The following is a 13106-nucleotide window of genomic DNA, read 5'->3' as shown; positions in this document are numbered from 1 at the left end:
CTCTCAAGAATGTGACAGTAGTCCATGTGGAGTGAGCAGGGAGAGATAACTATTCAAATTCAACATTTCTCATAGTTTGGGTATACTGATTATCAAAATGGACAAAACAGAATGAAGGTAGAGGTGGGGCGGCTCAGGTGTGACATTGGAATTGGGACATTGCCATGGGCAATCCAAGATGAACTATGAAGCTATCTGAAGAACAAAATGAAGACGCCAGAAGATTAAGTGCCGGGGGAGGAAGGGATTATTATTTGAGGTAGTAGGTTGATTAAGGAGGTATTATACACTGCTAAATTTATGTCACGATCGCTGGAGGAAGTGGACCAAGGCGCAGCGTGGAATGCGAACATACTTTTATTTTTAATGATCACACGAACAAAACGATATGTGACGTCCTTGGCAATAGACACTAACCAAACACGGAACAAGATCCCACAACACACTGTGGAAAACAGGCTGCCTAAGTATGGTTCCCAATCAGAGACAACAAGCAACAGCTGATACACGTTGCCTCTGATTGAGAACCACACCGGCCAACATAGAAACAAATGAACTAGATAATCACCCTAGCACACAAAACACATATAAACCACACACCCTGGCTCAACATAACAGAGTCCCAGAGCCAGGGCGTGACAGTACCCCCCCCATAGGCGCGGACTGCGACCGCGCCAAACATAAACCGAACAGGGAGGGCCGGGTGGGCATTCCTCCTTGAGGCGGTTCCGGCTCCGGGCTTGACCCCCACCCTCCAACAAACCCCCAAAGCGCCCCTGGTCCGGTCTGGCCCTGCTGGCCGGAGCTGGACTGAACACTGGTGGAGCGGATTGCTCTAGCTCCGAGTGGAGCAGCTGAAAGTGCCGGACCAGGCACCGGTGGAACAGGCACGGGCTGTGCCGGACTGACGACGCCGCACCACAGGCTTGGTGCGGGGAGCAGAGACGGGCCGGACCGGGCTGACGGCCGCGCACCATTGGCTTGGTGCGGGGAGCAGGGACGGGCCGAACCGGGCTGACGAAGCGCACCACTGGCTTGGTGCGGGGAGCAGGAACAGGCCGGACCGGGCTGACGACGCGCACCATTGGCTTGGTGCGGGGAGCAGGGACGGGCCGAACCGGGCTGACGAAGCGCACCACTGGCTTGGTGCGGGGAGCAGGAACAGGCCGGACCGGGCTGACGACGCGCACCACAGGCTTGGTGCGGGGAGCAGGGACGGGCCGAACCGGGCTGACGAAGCGCACCACTGGCTTGGTGCGGGGAGCAGGAACAGGCCGGACCGGGCTGACGACGCGCACCACAGGCTTGGTGCGGGGAGCAGGGGACGGGCCGAACCGGGCTGACGAGCGCACCGCTGGCTTGGTGCGGGGAGCAGGAACAGGCCGGACCGGGCTGACGACGCGCACCACAGGCTTGGTGCGAGGGGCAGGAACATGCCGGACCGGGCTGGCGACGCGCACCACAGGCTCGGTGCGAGGGACAGGAACAAGCCGGACCGTACTGGGGACACACACCACTGGCCCTACGCGGGGATCAGGAACGGGCCGGACCGGACTGGCAACACACCCCAGTACCTCTCGCCGTGCCTCTACATTCTCCTTCCCCCTGGTGACCAGTGACTCCCGTAACCTGGCGGCCTCCTTTGCTAACCCGCTGAACCACTCTATCCCGGCCTCCTGCTGCCCCGTCGTCCACGGCGTGAGCCCACCCCTAAAAATGTTTTGGGCGTCTCTCCTCCCCGTGGGCCAGGCCTCCATGGCTCTCGCCAGACTCTCGCTCCTCTGCTCCCAAGTCCAGCCTCTCTCCTCCTCCCGCGGCTTGACCCAGTCGAGGTTGATATCCTTTAGAGCCCTCTCTGGCGTTGGCTCCTGGACACGCTGCTTGGTCCAGTTATGGTGGGATCTTCTGTCACGATCGTCATACACAGAGGACCAAGGCGCAGCGTGGAATGCGAACATACTTTTATTTTTAATGATCACACGAACAAAACAACAAAACGATACGTGACGTCCTTGGCAATAGACACTAACCAAACACGGAACAAGATCCCACAACACACTGTGGAAAACAGGCTGCCTAAGTATGGTTCCCAATCAGAGACAACAAGCAACAGCTGATACACGTTGCCTCTGATTGAGAACCACACCGGCCAACATAGAAACAAATGAACTAGATAATCACCCTAGCACACAAAACACATAGAAACCACACACCCTGGCTCAACATAACAGAGTCCCAGAGCCAGGGCGTGACAATTTATAGTAATTTAGACTAGGAATGCAATGAGATACTGATCTGTTGTAATTCTCTTTATGAGGAAGATAATGCTAAATTTATGGATAATATAAATGTACATTCTGCCAGTGTCAGTATGTGCCAAGGTGAGAGTTTTAACTTTAAATGATGGAACCAAGGTGACTAACTAAGAATTGTCATTATAAATTTGTCTTGGGTAATTTGATTATGATTATGAATTGTAAGCTGACGGAGTGATCTAAATGAATATATGTGAGTTAAAGATGTTGAAACTATTCTTAAACATGTCCTAGATAGTTTGGTTAAAACAACACTACGTTAGTTTTAATGTGTTAGGATACTAACACTTATCTTGGAATTATTTTAAGTAGAAATATTGATATTTTTATTATGAGTATAACCTTGAATGCAAAGATCGTGATTGATAGCATAAACATAATATACTTTTGTAAATGTATGGGATTAGTAATCCCATTAGGAGGGATATGATGTGTATTTTTAATAGACTATGAGGTAAAACTGAGTTAATCATCAACATATAGTTAACATTCTTTGTGGCTAACTGAATTGGGTCATTTCAATGTGTGTGTGGGTAAAAGAGGGAAGCTGACCCAGGGTCAAATTGCTTGCGCTTACTTAGATCCATGGTTGTCTTATCATATCAGAGACTGAAACTGGCTTGGGCCTTTTGTTTCTATCTTCAAACACAGTGAAAAGAGCCGGGTTGAACAGAGTTTAAACTAAACATGAGTGTTTTTGCAAGATAAGGATTGATTGATTGTAGTACTCTGAAAGTCGAATTTAGCCGCCCTCAGAGACAAAGGAAGTGGGCGGAGCAATAAAAGAGCGGGAAACTGAAGAGGGCACTATATAATATGGAGGGAGAGAAGAAGAGGGGGTTCCAATCTGCAGATTGACCTGGCTTTGTTGAATAAAAAAAAAGTCATTCTTGATGCAACAAAAACTCTGTAACCTTTGATTTTTAATAAAGTATAGTGGTTATTTTCCACAACACTTGAAGGAGCTGGAGCAGTTTTGCCTTGAAGAATGGGCAAAAACCCCAGTGGCTAGATGTGCCACGCTTATAGAGGCATACCCCAAGAGACTTGCAGCTGTAATTGCTACAAAAGTTTTCTGTTTTTTTTTCTTATTTCTTGTTTGTTTCAAAAGAAAACATATTGACTATAAGTCAATAAAATGGTAGGCATGTTGTGTAAATCAAATGATACAAACCCCCCAAAAATCCATTTTAATTCCAGGTTGTAAGGCAACAAAATAGGATAAATGCCAAGGGGGTTGAATACTTTCGCAAGCCACTATACATATGCACATGAGCCTATATGCATAAACAATGACTCAAATATGTTTGGGGTGTTTAAGAATAGACTCAATGGCAGCACAGCAAAGCAGCAATGTTTACAATATGCCCCCTCTCCCTTTAGCTGGGAGAGAGAATAAGAGCTTTCAGACTGAAGAAATCATTTTTCACGGGGCTCAAAAGGAAGTGACAGTCAGTAATTGCCCGATTGTGTTGTGTCTTTCACAGGGTCACTGCACTGTACTTCAAGGAGCAACAGCCCAGCTCCTTTTCCTCTGCCTCTGCTGCCTCCTATGTCTGTCTGTCTGTCTGTCTGTCTGTGTCCGTACCAAGGCCTGTTTCACTCTGATAGCCCAAGTCACTATAAGGTTCTGTTGATGTGCCAGCCACAAGTCCTAATAACGGATTATGATGCTGCAGCCTAGCTGCTCCTCTCCTCTCCTTCGCCAGGCAGCTACACAGAAGGGTTTTCAAGTCCTTTCATTACACAAAAGCTTTCATCCTATTCCGGTGACTAATCTGGAACCATAGGAAAAAACGATAGGCTGTATATTATTTCTGCATGTATCCACCATCGGGCAATTAGGAAGAAATTCTTACGTGAGCCATTGGTTTGATTATCAATGGGCTTCCAAAGGGAAATGTTATATAACAACAATTATAAAGTATGGATTCATGAGAATGTGCCATATTCTTTTGAGGAATAAATAATGTGTAAATGGATGACAACTACATTATAAATTATAACATTATAGCTTTAAATGTATTTGACTGATCAGTGATCAATGTACTTTCTTCTTTAAAAGGAAATATCTGAAACAACAGGTTCTGGAGAACACCTTTAAGTTCCACTGTAGTGCTTTGCAAGTACCTGTAATTATAGGCCTTTCCCACTGGGCAAAAACTGGTAAAATCAACATTGTTTCCAAGTCATTTCAACCCAAAAAATCTATGTGATGATGTTGAAACAATGTGTCAAAACTGATTGAAGTCTTGTAAATGCTTGTAAATCACAAATAACTAATATTTCTTATCTTATATTCCTTTATATCAGGTTTAAATCTGGAGCCATAGAAAATACTCTCTTCATAAAGTCCCAAACTCAGTCACAACAAAAGATCTGTAATGAAGTTCAGAGTAGCCTAATGACTTCATCTTTTAGCTAATGGTCTCAGTCGGTAGTGACATTTATGACTCACCGTCCTGAGTAGACTGGGTCAGAGGCTGTGTCCCAATATAGTGTACTAGGGCCCATAGGGCTCTGGTCAAAAATAGTGGTGGTATATATAGGGAATATGCTGCCATTTGGGATGCTGCCTGTCACGGTTTCGGCCGAGACTGCTCCTCCTCCTGGTTCGGGCAGGCTTCGGCGTTCGCCGTCCCCGGAGTACTAGCTGCCACCGCTCTATGTTTCGTTATTTGATTGCTTTTGTCTGTCTGTTACACCTGTGTCCATTTGTGTGTTGATTACGTGTCGTATAAGTTCCTTGTTTTGCACTAGTATGATTGTGTGTTGTTTTCACTGTCATGCTGTTCGGAGCTACGTGTTTGCACTCTGTTTGTTTTGTGTTTAGTGTTTACGCGTGTATGCGTAATTCTCCCTCGCCTCTTGTTTTGTCGAGGTCGTGTTACTTTTGGACATTTGACTTTGGATTATTAAAGTCTGTTGGACTTTACCTCTGTGTCCTGCGCCTGACTCCTCCACCACATCCACATCGGTTCCCTTCTGACACTGCCATGGTTCCAATGTGTGGTTCCACTGTGGGGCTCAAAGCGTAGGTAGGTAATATGGTAATGACTGGTAAATGTGTCTGTCTTGGTTATCAGTTCCCTATCTAGAAGTTGAGACCTAACATTCATTACTTACAGTATTATCTGATTTCAACCTTTACTTCAATATTTATATCAGGAGGGCAATGATGCATACAGTGCCTTGCAAAAGTATTCTTCCCCCTTGGTGTTTTTCCTATTTTGTTGCATTACAACCTGTAATTTAAATGGATTTCTATTTGGATTTCATGTAATGGACATATACAAAATAGTCCAAATTGGTGAAGTGGAATGAGAAAAATAACTTGTTTCAAAAAAATAAATCACGGAAAGGTGGTGCGTGCATATGTATTCACCCCCTTTGCTATGAAGCCCCTAAATAAGATCTGGTGCAACCAATTACCTTCAGAAGTCACATAATTAGTTAAATAAAGTCCACCTGTGTGAAGTGTAAGTGTCACATGATCTATCTTATGATCTCAGTATATATACACCTGTTCTGAAAGGCCCCAGAGTCTACAACATGTGGTCCTCTGTAGATCAGCTGGTAGAGCACGGCGCTTGTAACGCCAAGGTAGTGGGTTCGATCCCCGGGACCACTCATACACAAATAAATAATAATGTATGCACGCATGACTGTAAGTCGCTTTGGATAAAAGCGTCTGCTAAATGGCATATTATTATGTGATGGGTGATTTGAAGTAGTCAGGCGCAGGAGGGTAAATCACAGAATAACAGAGTTTACTCCGGAATACAGAGTTTACGCAGTAATGCATCAAAACAGTCCAGTGCGCAAAACAGGCGCACTGGAACCAACAAGGCACACAGGGAATTACCCCGTGTCACGACTTCCTCCGAGGCTGCCTCCCCACCTTGTTCTGGCAGGCTTTGGCGTTCATCGTCACCGGCCTTCTAGCCACTGCCGCTCCATATCTCATCATTCCATTTGTCTTGTCTTGTCAATTACACACACCTGGCTCAAATGCCCCTCATTAGTACGTGTTTAAGTGTTCCCTCTGTCCCCTTGTCCTTGTGGGTGGTTGTTCATTGTGAGGATTAGTAGCTCGTTTGAGCTCAGTATTTTGTATTGCCGGAGTATTTTCCCCGTGTGCATGTTTGTTCCAGTGCGCCTGTTTTGCGCACTGGACTGGTTACGCTGGATTGCGGAATAAACTCTGTATACTGTGATTTACCCTCCTGCGCCTGACTCCTTCAAATCACGCATCACACCCCGGCAATACAAAATACAAGGAGCTCAACCGAGCTTCACTCTCCTCACAATAAACAATCACACACAAAGACAAGGGGGCAGAGGGAACACTTATACAGGTACTGATGAGGGGATATGAACCAGGTGTTTGTAATAAACAAGACAAAACAAATGGAATGATGAGATGAGGAGCGGCAGTGGCTAGAAGGCCGGTGACGACGAACACCGAGGCAGCTTCGGAGGAAGTCGTGACACAACACAACTAAGCAAGGGGCACCACCAAGCAAGCGGCACCATGAAGACCAAGGAGATCTCCAAACAGATCAGGGTTGGGTTATAAAAAAATATCCGAAACTTTGAACATTCCACGGAGCACCATTAAATCCATTATTTAAAACATTTAAGAATATGGCACCACAACAAACCTGCCAAGAGAGGGCCGCCCACCAAAACTCATTCATTTACACCACTGATGCTAGTAGTGATGGGGATAGGAGACAGTGGTGGCTGGTGGCACTTTAAATCGAAGGATGGGCTCATAGTAATAGCTGGAATGGATTAGAATGAATGGAATGGCATCATTCCAGCAATTATTAAGAGCCGTCCGCCCCTCACCAAAAAATCTAATCAAATCAAATTGTATTTGTCACAGGCGCCAAATACAACTGGTGTAGACCTTACCGTGAAATGCTTACTTACAAGCCCTTAACCAACAATGCAGTTTTAAGAAAAATAAGAGCTAAGAAAATATTTACTAAATAAACTAAAGTAAAAATAAAAAGTAAAAGAGCAACAATAAAATAACAATAACAATGTTGTCCTGGCACCACACGGCCAGGTCTCTGTCCTCCTCCCTATAGGCTGTCTCATTGTTGTCGGTGATAAGGTCTACCACCGTTGTGCCGTCAGCAAACTTAATGATGGTGTTGGAGTCGTGCTTGGTCACGCAGTCATGGGTGAACAGGGAGTACAGGAGGGGACTAAGCACGCACCCCTGAGGGGCCCCCGTGTTGAGGATCAGCGTGGCAGATGTGTCGTTGCCTACCCTTACCACCTGGGAGTGGCCCCTCAGGAAGTCCAGGATCCAGTTGCAGAGGGAGGTGTTTAGTCCCAGGGTCCTTAGCTTAGTGATGAGCTTTGTGGGCACTATGGTGTTGAACACTGAGCTGTAGTCAATGAACAGCATTCTCACATAGGTGTTCCTTTTGTCCAGGTGAGAAAGGACAGTGTGGAGTGCAAAAGAGATTGCGCCATCTGTCGATCTGTTGGGGCAGTATGCAAATTGGAGTGGGTCTAGAGTTTCTGGGATGATGGTGTTGATGTGAGCCATGACCAGCCTTTCAAAGCACTTCATGACTACAGATGTGAGTGCTACGGGTCAATAGTCATTTAAGAAGGTTACCTTGGTGTTCTTGGGAACACCACTATGGTGGTCTGCTTTAAACATGTAGGTATTACAGACTCAGGGACAGATTGAAAATGTCAGTGAAGAAACTTGCCAGTTGGTCAGTGCATGCTCGGAGTACATGTCCTGGTAATCCGTCTGGCCCTGCGGCCTTGTGAATGTTGACCTGTTTAAAGGTCTTACTCACATCGGGTACGGCGAGCGTGATCACACAGTTGTCAGGAACAGCTGGTGCTCTCATGCATGCTTCAGTGTTGCTTGCCTCGAAACACGCATAGAAGTAATTTAGCTCGTCTGGTAGGCTTGTGTCACTGAGCAGCTCGCGGCTGGGAATCCCTTTGTAGTCCGTAATAGTTTGCAAGCCCTGCCACATTCGACGAGCGTCGGAGCCGGTGTAGTATTATTCAATCTTAGTCCTGCATTGACGCTTTGCCTATTTGATGGTTCGTCGGAGGGCATAGTGGGATTTCTTATAAGTCCTGCTCCTTGAAAGCGGCAGCTTTACCCTTTAGATCAGTGCGGATGTTACCTGTAATCCATGGCTTCTGGTTGGGGTATGTACGTACGGTCACTGTGGGGACGACGTCATCGATGCACTTATTGATGAAGCCGGTGACTGATGTGGGTTACTCCTCAATGCCATCGGATGAATCCCAGAACATATTCCAGTCTATGCTAGCAAAACAGTCCTGTAGCTTAGCATCTGCGTCATCTGACCATTTCCGTATTGAGTGAGTCACTGGCACTTCCTGCTTTAGTTTTCTGTGTAAGCATGAATCAGGAGGATAGAATTATGGTCAGATTTGACAAATGGAGGGCGAGGGAGAGCTTTGTATGTGTCTCTGTGTGTGCAGTAAAGGTGGTGTAGACTTTTTTTTCCTCTGGTTGCACATGTAACATGCTGGTAGAAATTAGGTCAAACGGATTTAAGTTTCCCCGCATTAAAGTCCCCGGCCTTTGGATGAGCATTTTCTTGTTTGCTTATGGCCTTATACAGCTCGTTGAGTACGGTCTTAGTGCCAGCATCGGTTTGTGGTGGTAAATAGACAGCTATGAAAAATATAGATGAAAACTCTCTTGGTAAATAGTGTGGTCTACAGCTTATCATGAGATACTCTACCTCAGGCGAGCAAAACCTTGAAATGTCCTTAATATTAGATTTCGCGCACCAGCTGTTATTGATAAATAGACACAGACCGCCACCCCTTGTCTTACCGGAGGTAGCTGTTCTGTCTTGCTGATGTATGGAAAACCCAGCCAACTGTATATTATTCATGTCGTCATTCAGCTACTACTCAGTGAAACTTAAGATAGTACAGTTTTTAATGTCCTGTTGGTAGGATAGCTTTGAACGGAGCTCATCCAGTTTATTCTCCAATGATTGCAAATTGGCCAATAGGACGGAGGACAGAGGCGGGTTACCCACTCGCCGACAAATTCTCACACCTGCGTCCCCTGTATCGACGGTGGCAGAAACATTATGTACAAAATAAGTTACAAACAACGCGAAAAAACACAAAATAGCACAATTGGTTAGGAGCCCGTAAAATGGCAGGCATCTCCTCCGGCGCCATCAGCCTCCTCTGATGGGAGATGATAATATGTAAATGTGCTAAATACACTGCACTTTATCCCATCAGTGGGTAGACCTACAATGCAGTACCTATGCTGACTCCCATGAGTCATCAGAGATATGAAGAAGAAGCGTTCGTCTGCCATTTAATGAACAGGAATTAACTGAGGCTTCTTCCCGAATGGCAACCTACATGTATTCCCTTTATAGTGCAGTGTAAATGCACTACTTTTGACCAGACCCCATAGGACTATACACTCTTAGAAAAAAGAGTTCCAAAAGGGTTATTTGTCTGTCCCCATAGGATAACCCTTTTTGGTTCCAGGTAGAACCCTTTTTGGGTCCAGGAAGAACCCTTTTGGGTTCCATGCCTTTTGGGTTTCATGTAGAACCCTCTGTGGAGGCTGGCAGGTAGCCTAGCAGTTAAGAATGTTGGGCCAGTAACTAAAAGGTTGCGGGTTTGAATCCCTGAGCTGACTAGGTGAAATATCTGTTAATGTGCCCTTGAGCAAGGCACTTAACCCTAATTGCTCCTGTGAGTCGCACCGGATAAGAGCATCTGCTAAATTACTAAAATGTCAATGTAACCAAAAACATCTAAATAGCAGCTTTTTTTCTAAGAGTGTATAGGGATAGAGAGCTATGCCATTTTGCAAACACTGTAGCCTGCCATTGTACTTTGCAATTAAAAAGATGATAATATGGACATCCAATAGTGGGCCTGTGGGATTATCATTATCTTATTACCTCCACCCACCTAAATGCAAACCTACACAAATGGCCTTATGTGGAATGCCAACTGATTTTACTGATATGATTATATAGCAAATCAACATGGATCAATAGTTTTGTTTTTGATCATAGGAACAATAGATAGATAGACCCTCGTCCAAAATATGCAACAAAATCTAAATTACAATATATATGAATAAATGTGGCGATTTAGTGTTGAAGAAACTGTTATTCCGTTAACCATTAGGGTTATATTTTTTTCCGGTAGCTTGTGGACATCTTGCGTCGGTTGGGCAGCATCGCGCGACGGTTGATAAATTAGCCACTGTTGACAGACACCAGCACAATGTGTTCTCAAAAACAGCCATATCTATCTAGCCTACACGGTCGTATATAGGGACAGTTTATATTAGGGGTGTCAAACTAATTTTGCCCCGTTGCCGCATTCGCTCTTCAAGTAGGGCCGGAGGTCCACACTGAAAATTGGTTACCCTATATTTATTCCCTCGCTTTCAAAACTTGCGAAAGACAGTCCTCTTTCCATAGTTTTTTTTTAAATTTTCGATATTCCCTGACTGTCTAGCTTTAATTTCGGTGATTAACAGCGAGCTGGAAACAGTCGTGGAAACTGTATAAATGTATGTCCATTATCATTCCTACACAGTTTCGATTTGGGATTAGTCATTTTAATGTAGGCTATATTGAGTTCGTCCCCCCACCCCGATTTTCTTTTGGTAGGCTTGTGTCTACCGAATGTTTTACACCCCTGGTTTATTTTAAACGAAATATTGGGGACATATTGAAGGCTGAATGTATGCCTATTCACCAAACAGGGAGAGGATTTAAATAAACCATAATTTACCCTATCTAAATAGTATGGTTCGATGGTATGTGGATCACGTGACCCAATCAAATATTCACAGAAATTGGTTAAATAATTTAATTTCTATGAATAAATATGTATTATGGTATAGTCTGCCTGCAGCCTCCCCGCTAAAAAGAAAATGTTCAGCGCTTCCAAATGTCCTCAATCTTGTCGGGACTTGGGTCTTACTATAAATCACCTTGGGAAAATGAATCGAGGGGTCAAGTGATGGCGCAAAAAGGCAAAAATGTTATCCTACAACAGGAATTGCACCGCACACAGCTCTAGACCTCAAATGAAAGCTAGTCACATGGGGATGTCTTCAACTGCAATGACACAGCTTTATTTAGGTTATATTCAACATATTCCCTCCCGCAAGATACATTTATAAATGACACCGTGCATGGATTGGATGGTCTGCCAGGCCCTGCGATTGATTACTGTGTGTGTATAACCGTGTTTTTTTCTCTGCAACAGCAATCTGCATGATGGTTGCCTACGTACCCACACAATAGCTGCCTGCGGTTCATATCCTCGCATTATGCATGGCTGAATTCAGCTACATTCTACATTCATATAAACAGTGTTGGAGGAAAAGGGCAATGTTTGCACTATATAGCCTATCAATTTGATATAATGGTATTGCATGAGGGTTTGTGGGATGGTAGGTTTATTATTAACGTAGCTTTTCTCCGGCCCTGTATGACAGCATCTAGCTGACCATTGATGTGAAAAGGAGGCTATTCGTTGACATGTGGTGATTTACTTCCCTTCCACCGTGGGTGGCTTACCTTCTGTTGTCGCCTCGCCATATCTGTGGGCTGTTTTGCATTGAAAGGGTAGGCGATGCACCTCATCACAAAGACATATAGTTGCAGCTTCTTTTTGCGCTCCTCTTCCTCCTTCTGCAAATTGGCCTCCTCCACCTTCTCCTGCTCGCTGGCAGCTGACGGGCTCGGGCTGGTCGGGCGAGCGCTACTGCGACTGCTGCTGCTGGGCGCAAGCCCGCCGGAGCTCTCGCTAGTCCGGCTTGGAGAGATGCGGGCTCCGCTCTGGGGCGCCGATGCCTCCTTGTGATGGTGTTCCTCCTCCACCATCCCACCATCCGATTCCTCCTCGCTGGATGACGGATCCAACATATCACAGCCTAGAGAGGATGTAGCCTGGCAGAACTCCTATTCGAAGAAATTGTTAAATTGATATTGATATTCGGATAGTAAACTGAAATTAAACCGTTATCTGATTCAAATGAAAGACACCTGAATTTGCTGAGCCTTTTCTTAAGGATGCCAGAAAATACGATTTATGCTTGGAGAGAGAGCTGATATGCTGCACGCACACAGACACAGCACGGCAATCTCCTCCTGCACGGTCACCGCCGCTGATGTACGAGAAGGAGGTGGGATAGAAAGGGAGGAGGGGGCGTGAATGAGTGAAAGCGGCTCCTTCAATAAAAAGCGCGAGCGATGGCCTCTTCCTGCCAGCAGAGCTCTAGAACCGTGGGACACAGTCGCGCAGGCGTGAGGAGAGCCGCTGGCCATTGTGCTGAATCGGTTCGTTGGCGCCTGCAACGGGGGTAAACCCGGTCGCGTGAAACGGGGGTAAACCCGTTGACTTTAAACGACTAACCATTATTGACCTCTGCAGTTGTTGTTGTTTTGTTACAGTGTATGTAGGCGTACTGTATTCACAAATCAATTCAATTGAGGTGTAATAGGCTACATGTAAATATGTAGTGAGTGACAGTGGTAGGTTTATTACCATTAGGAATGACATACTGTAAACATAACCTACTGCCCCTGCAAATTAATAATCCTCACAAATTACCAATCAGTGTTTAGAAAGTATTCATACCTCAGTGTCTGGTGGAAAGCAGACTGAACCAGGTTTCCCCTTAGGATTTTGCCTGTGCTTATCTCCATTCCATTTATTTTTTATCCTGAAACACTCCCCAGTCCTTAACGATTACAAGCATAC

The 13106-nt window shown here is 45.4% G+C and overlaps 1 protein-coding gene across 12 annotated transcripts in view; it reads right to left on the bottom strand.

Moving 5' to 3' along the window:
* LOC121578155 (calcium-dependent secretion activator 1-like) overlaps positions 1–12503 on the bottom strand; it is a 148708-nt gene extending 136205 nt beyond the window's left edge. For 9 of the 12 annotated variants that reach the window (XM_045223783.1, XM_045223784.1, XM_045223787.1 and 6 more), the window contains exon 1: positions 11921–12502. In XM_045223783.1, the coding sequence (XP_045079718.1) occupies positions 11921–12268 (348 nt within the window). In that variant the 5' untranslated portion in view covers positions 12269–12502. Of the gene's footprint in view, positions 1–11920 lie in introns of all 12 variants that reach the window. The other 3 variants (XM_045223790.1, XM_045223791.1, XM_045223792.1) reach the window with 1 other exon arrangement.
* Between the last annotated feature and the right edge of the window lie 603 nt (positions 12504–13106).

The sequence above is a fragment of the Coregonus clupeaformis genome, chromosome 12 (genome assembly GCF_020615455.1).
Source record: "Coregonus clupeaformis isolate EN_2021a chromosome 12, ASM2061545v1, whole genome shotgun sequence".
In the NCBI taxonomy this organism is placed as follows: Eukaryota; Metazoa; Chordata; class Actinopteri; order Salmoniformes; family Salmonidae; genus Coregonus; species Coregonus clupeaformis.
This window is presented reverse-complemented; position numbering and strand designations above follow the sequence as displayed.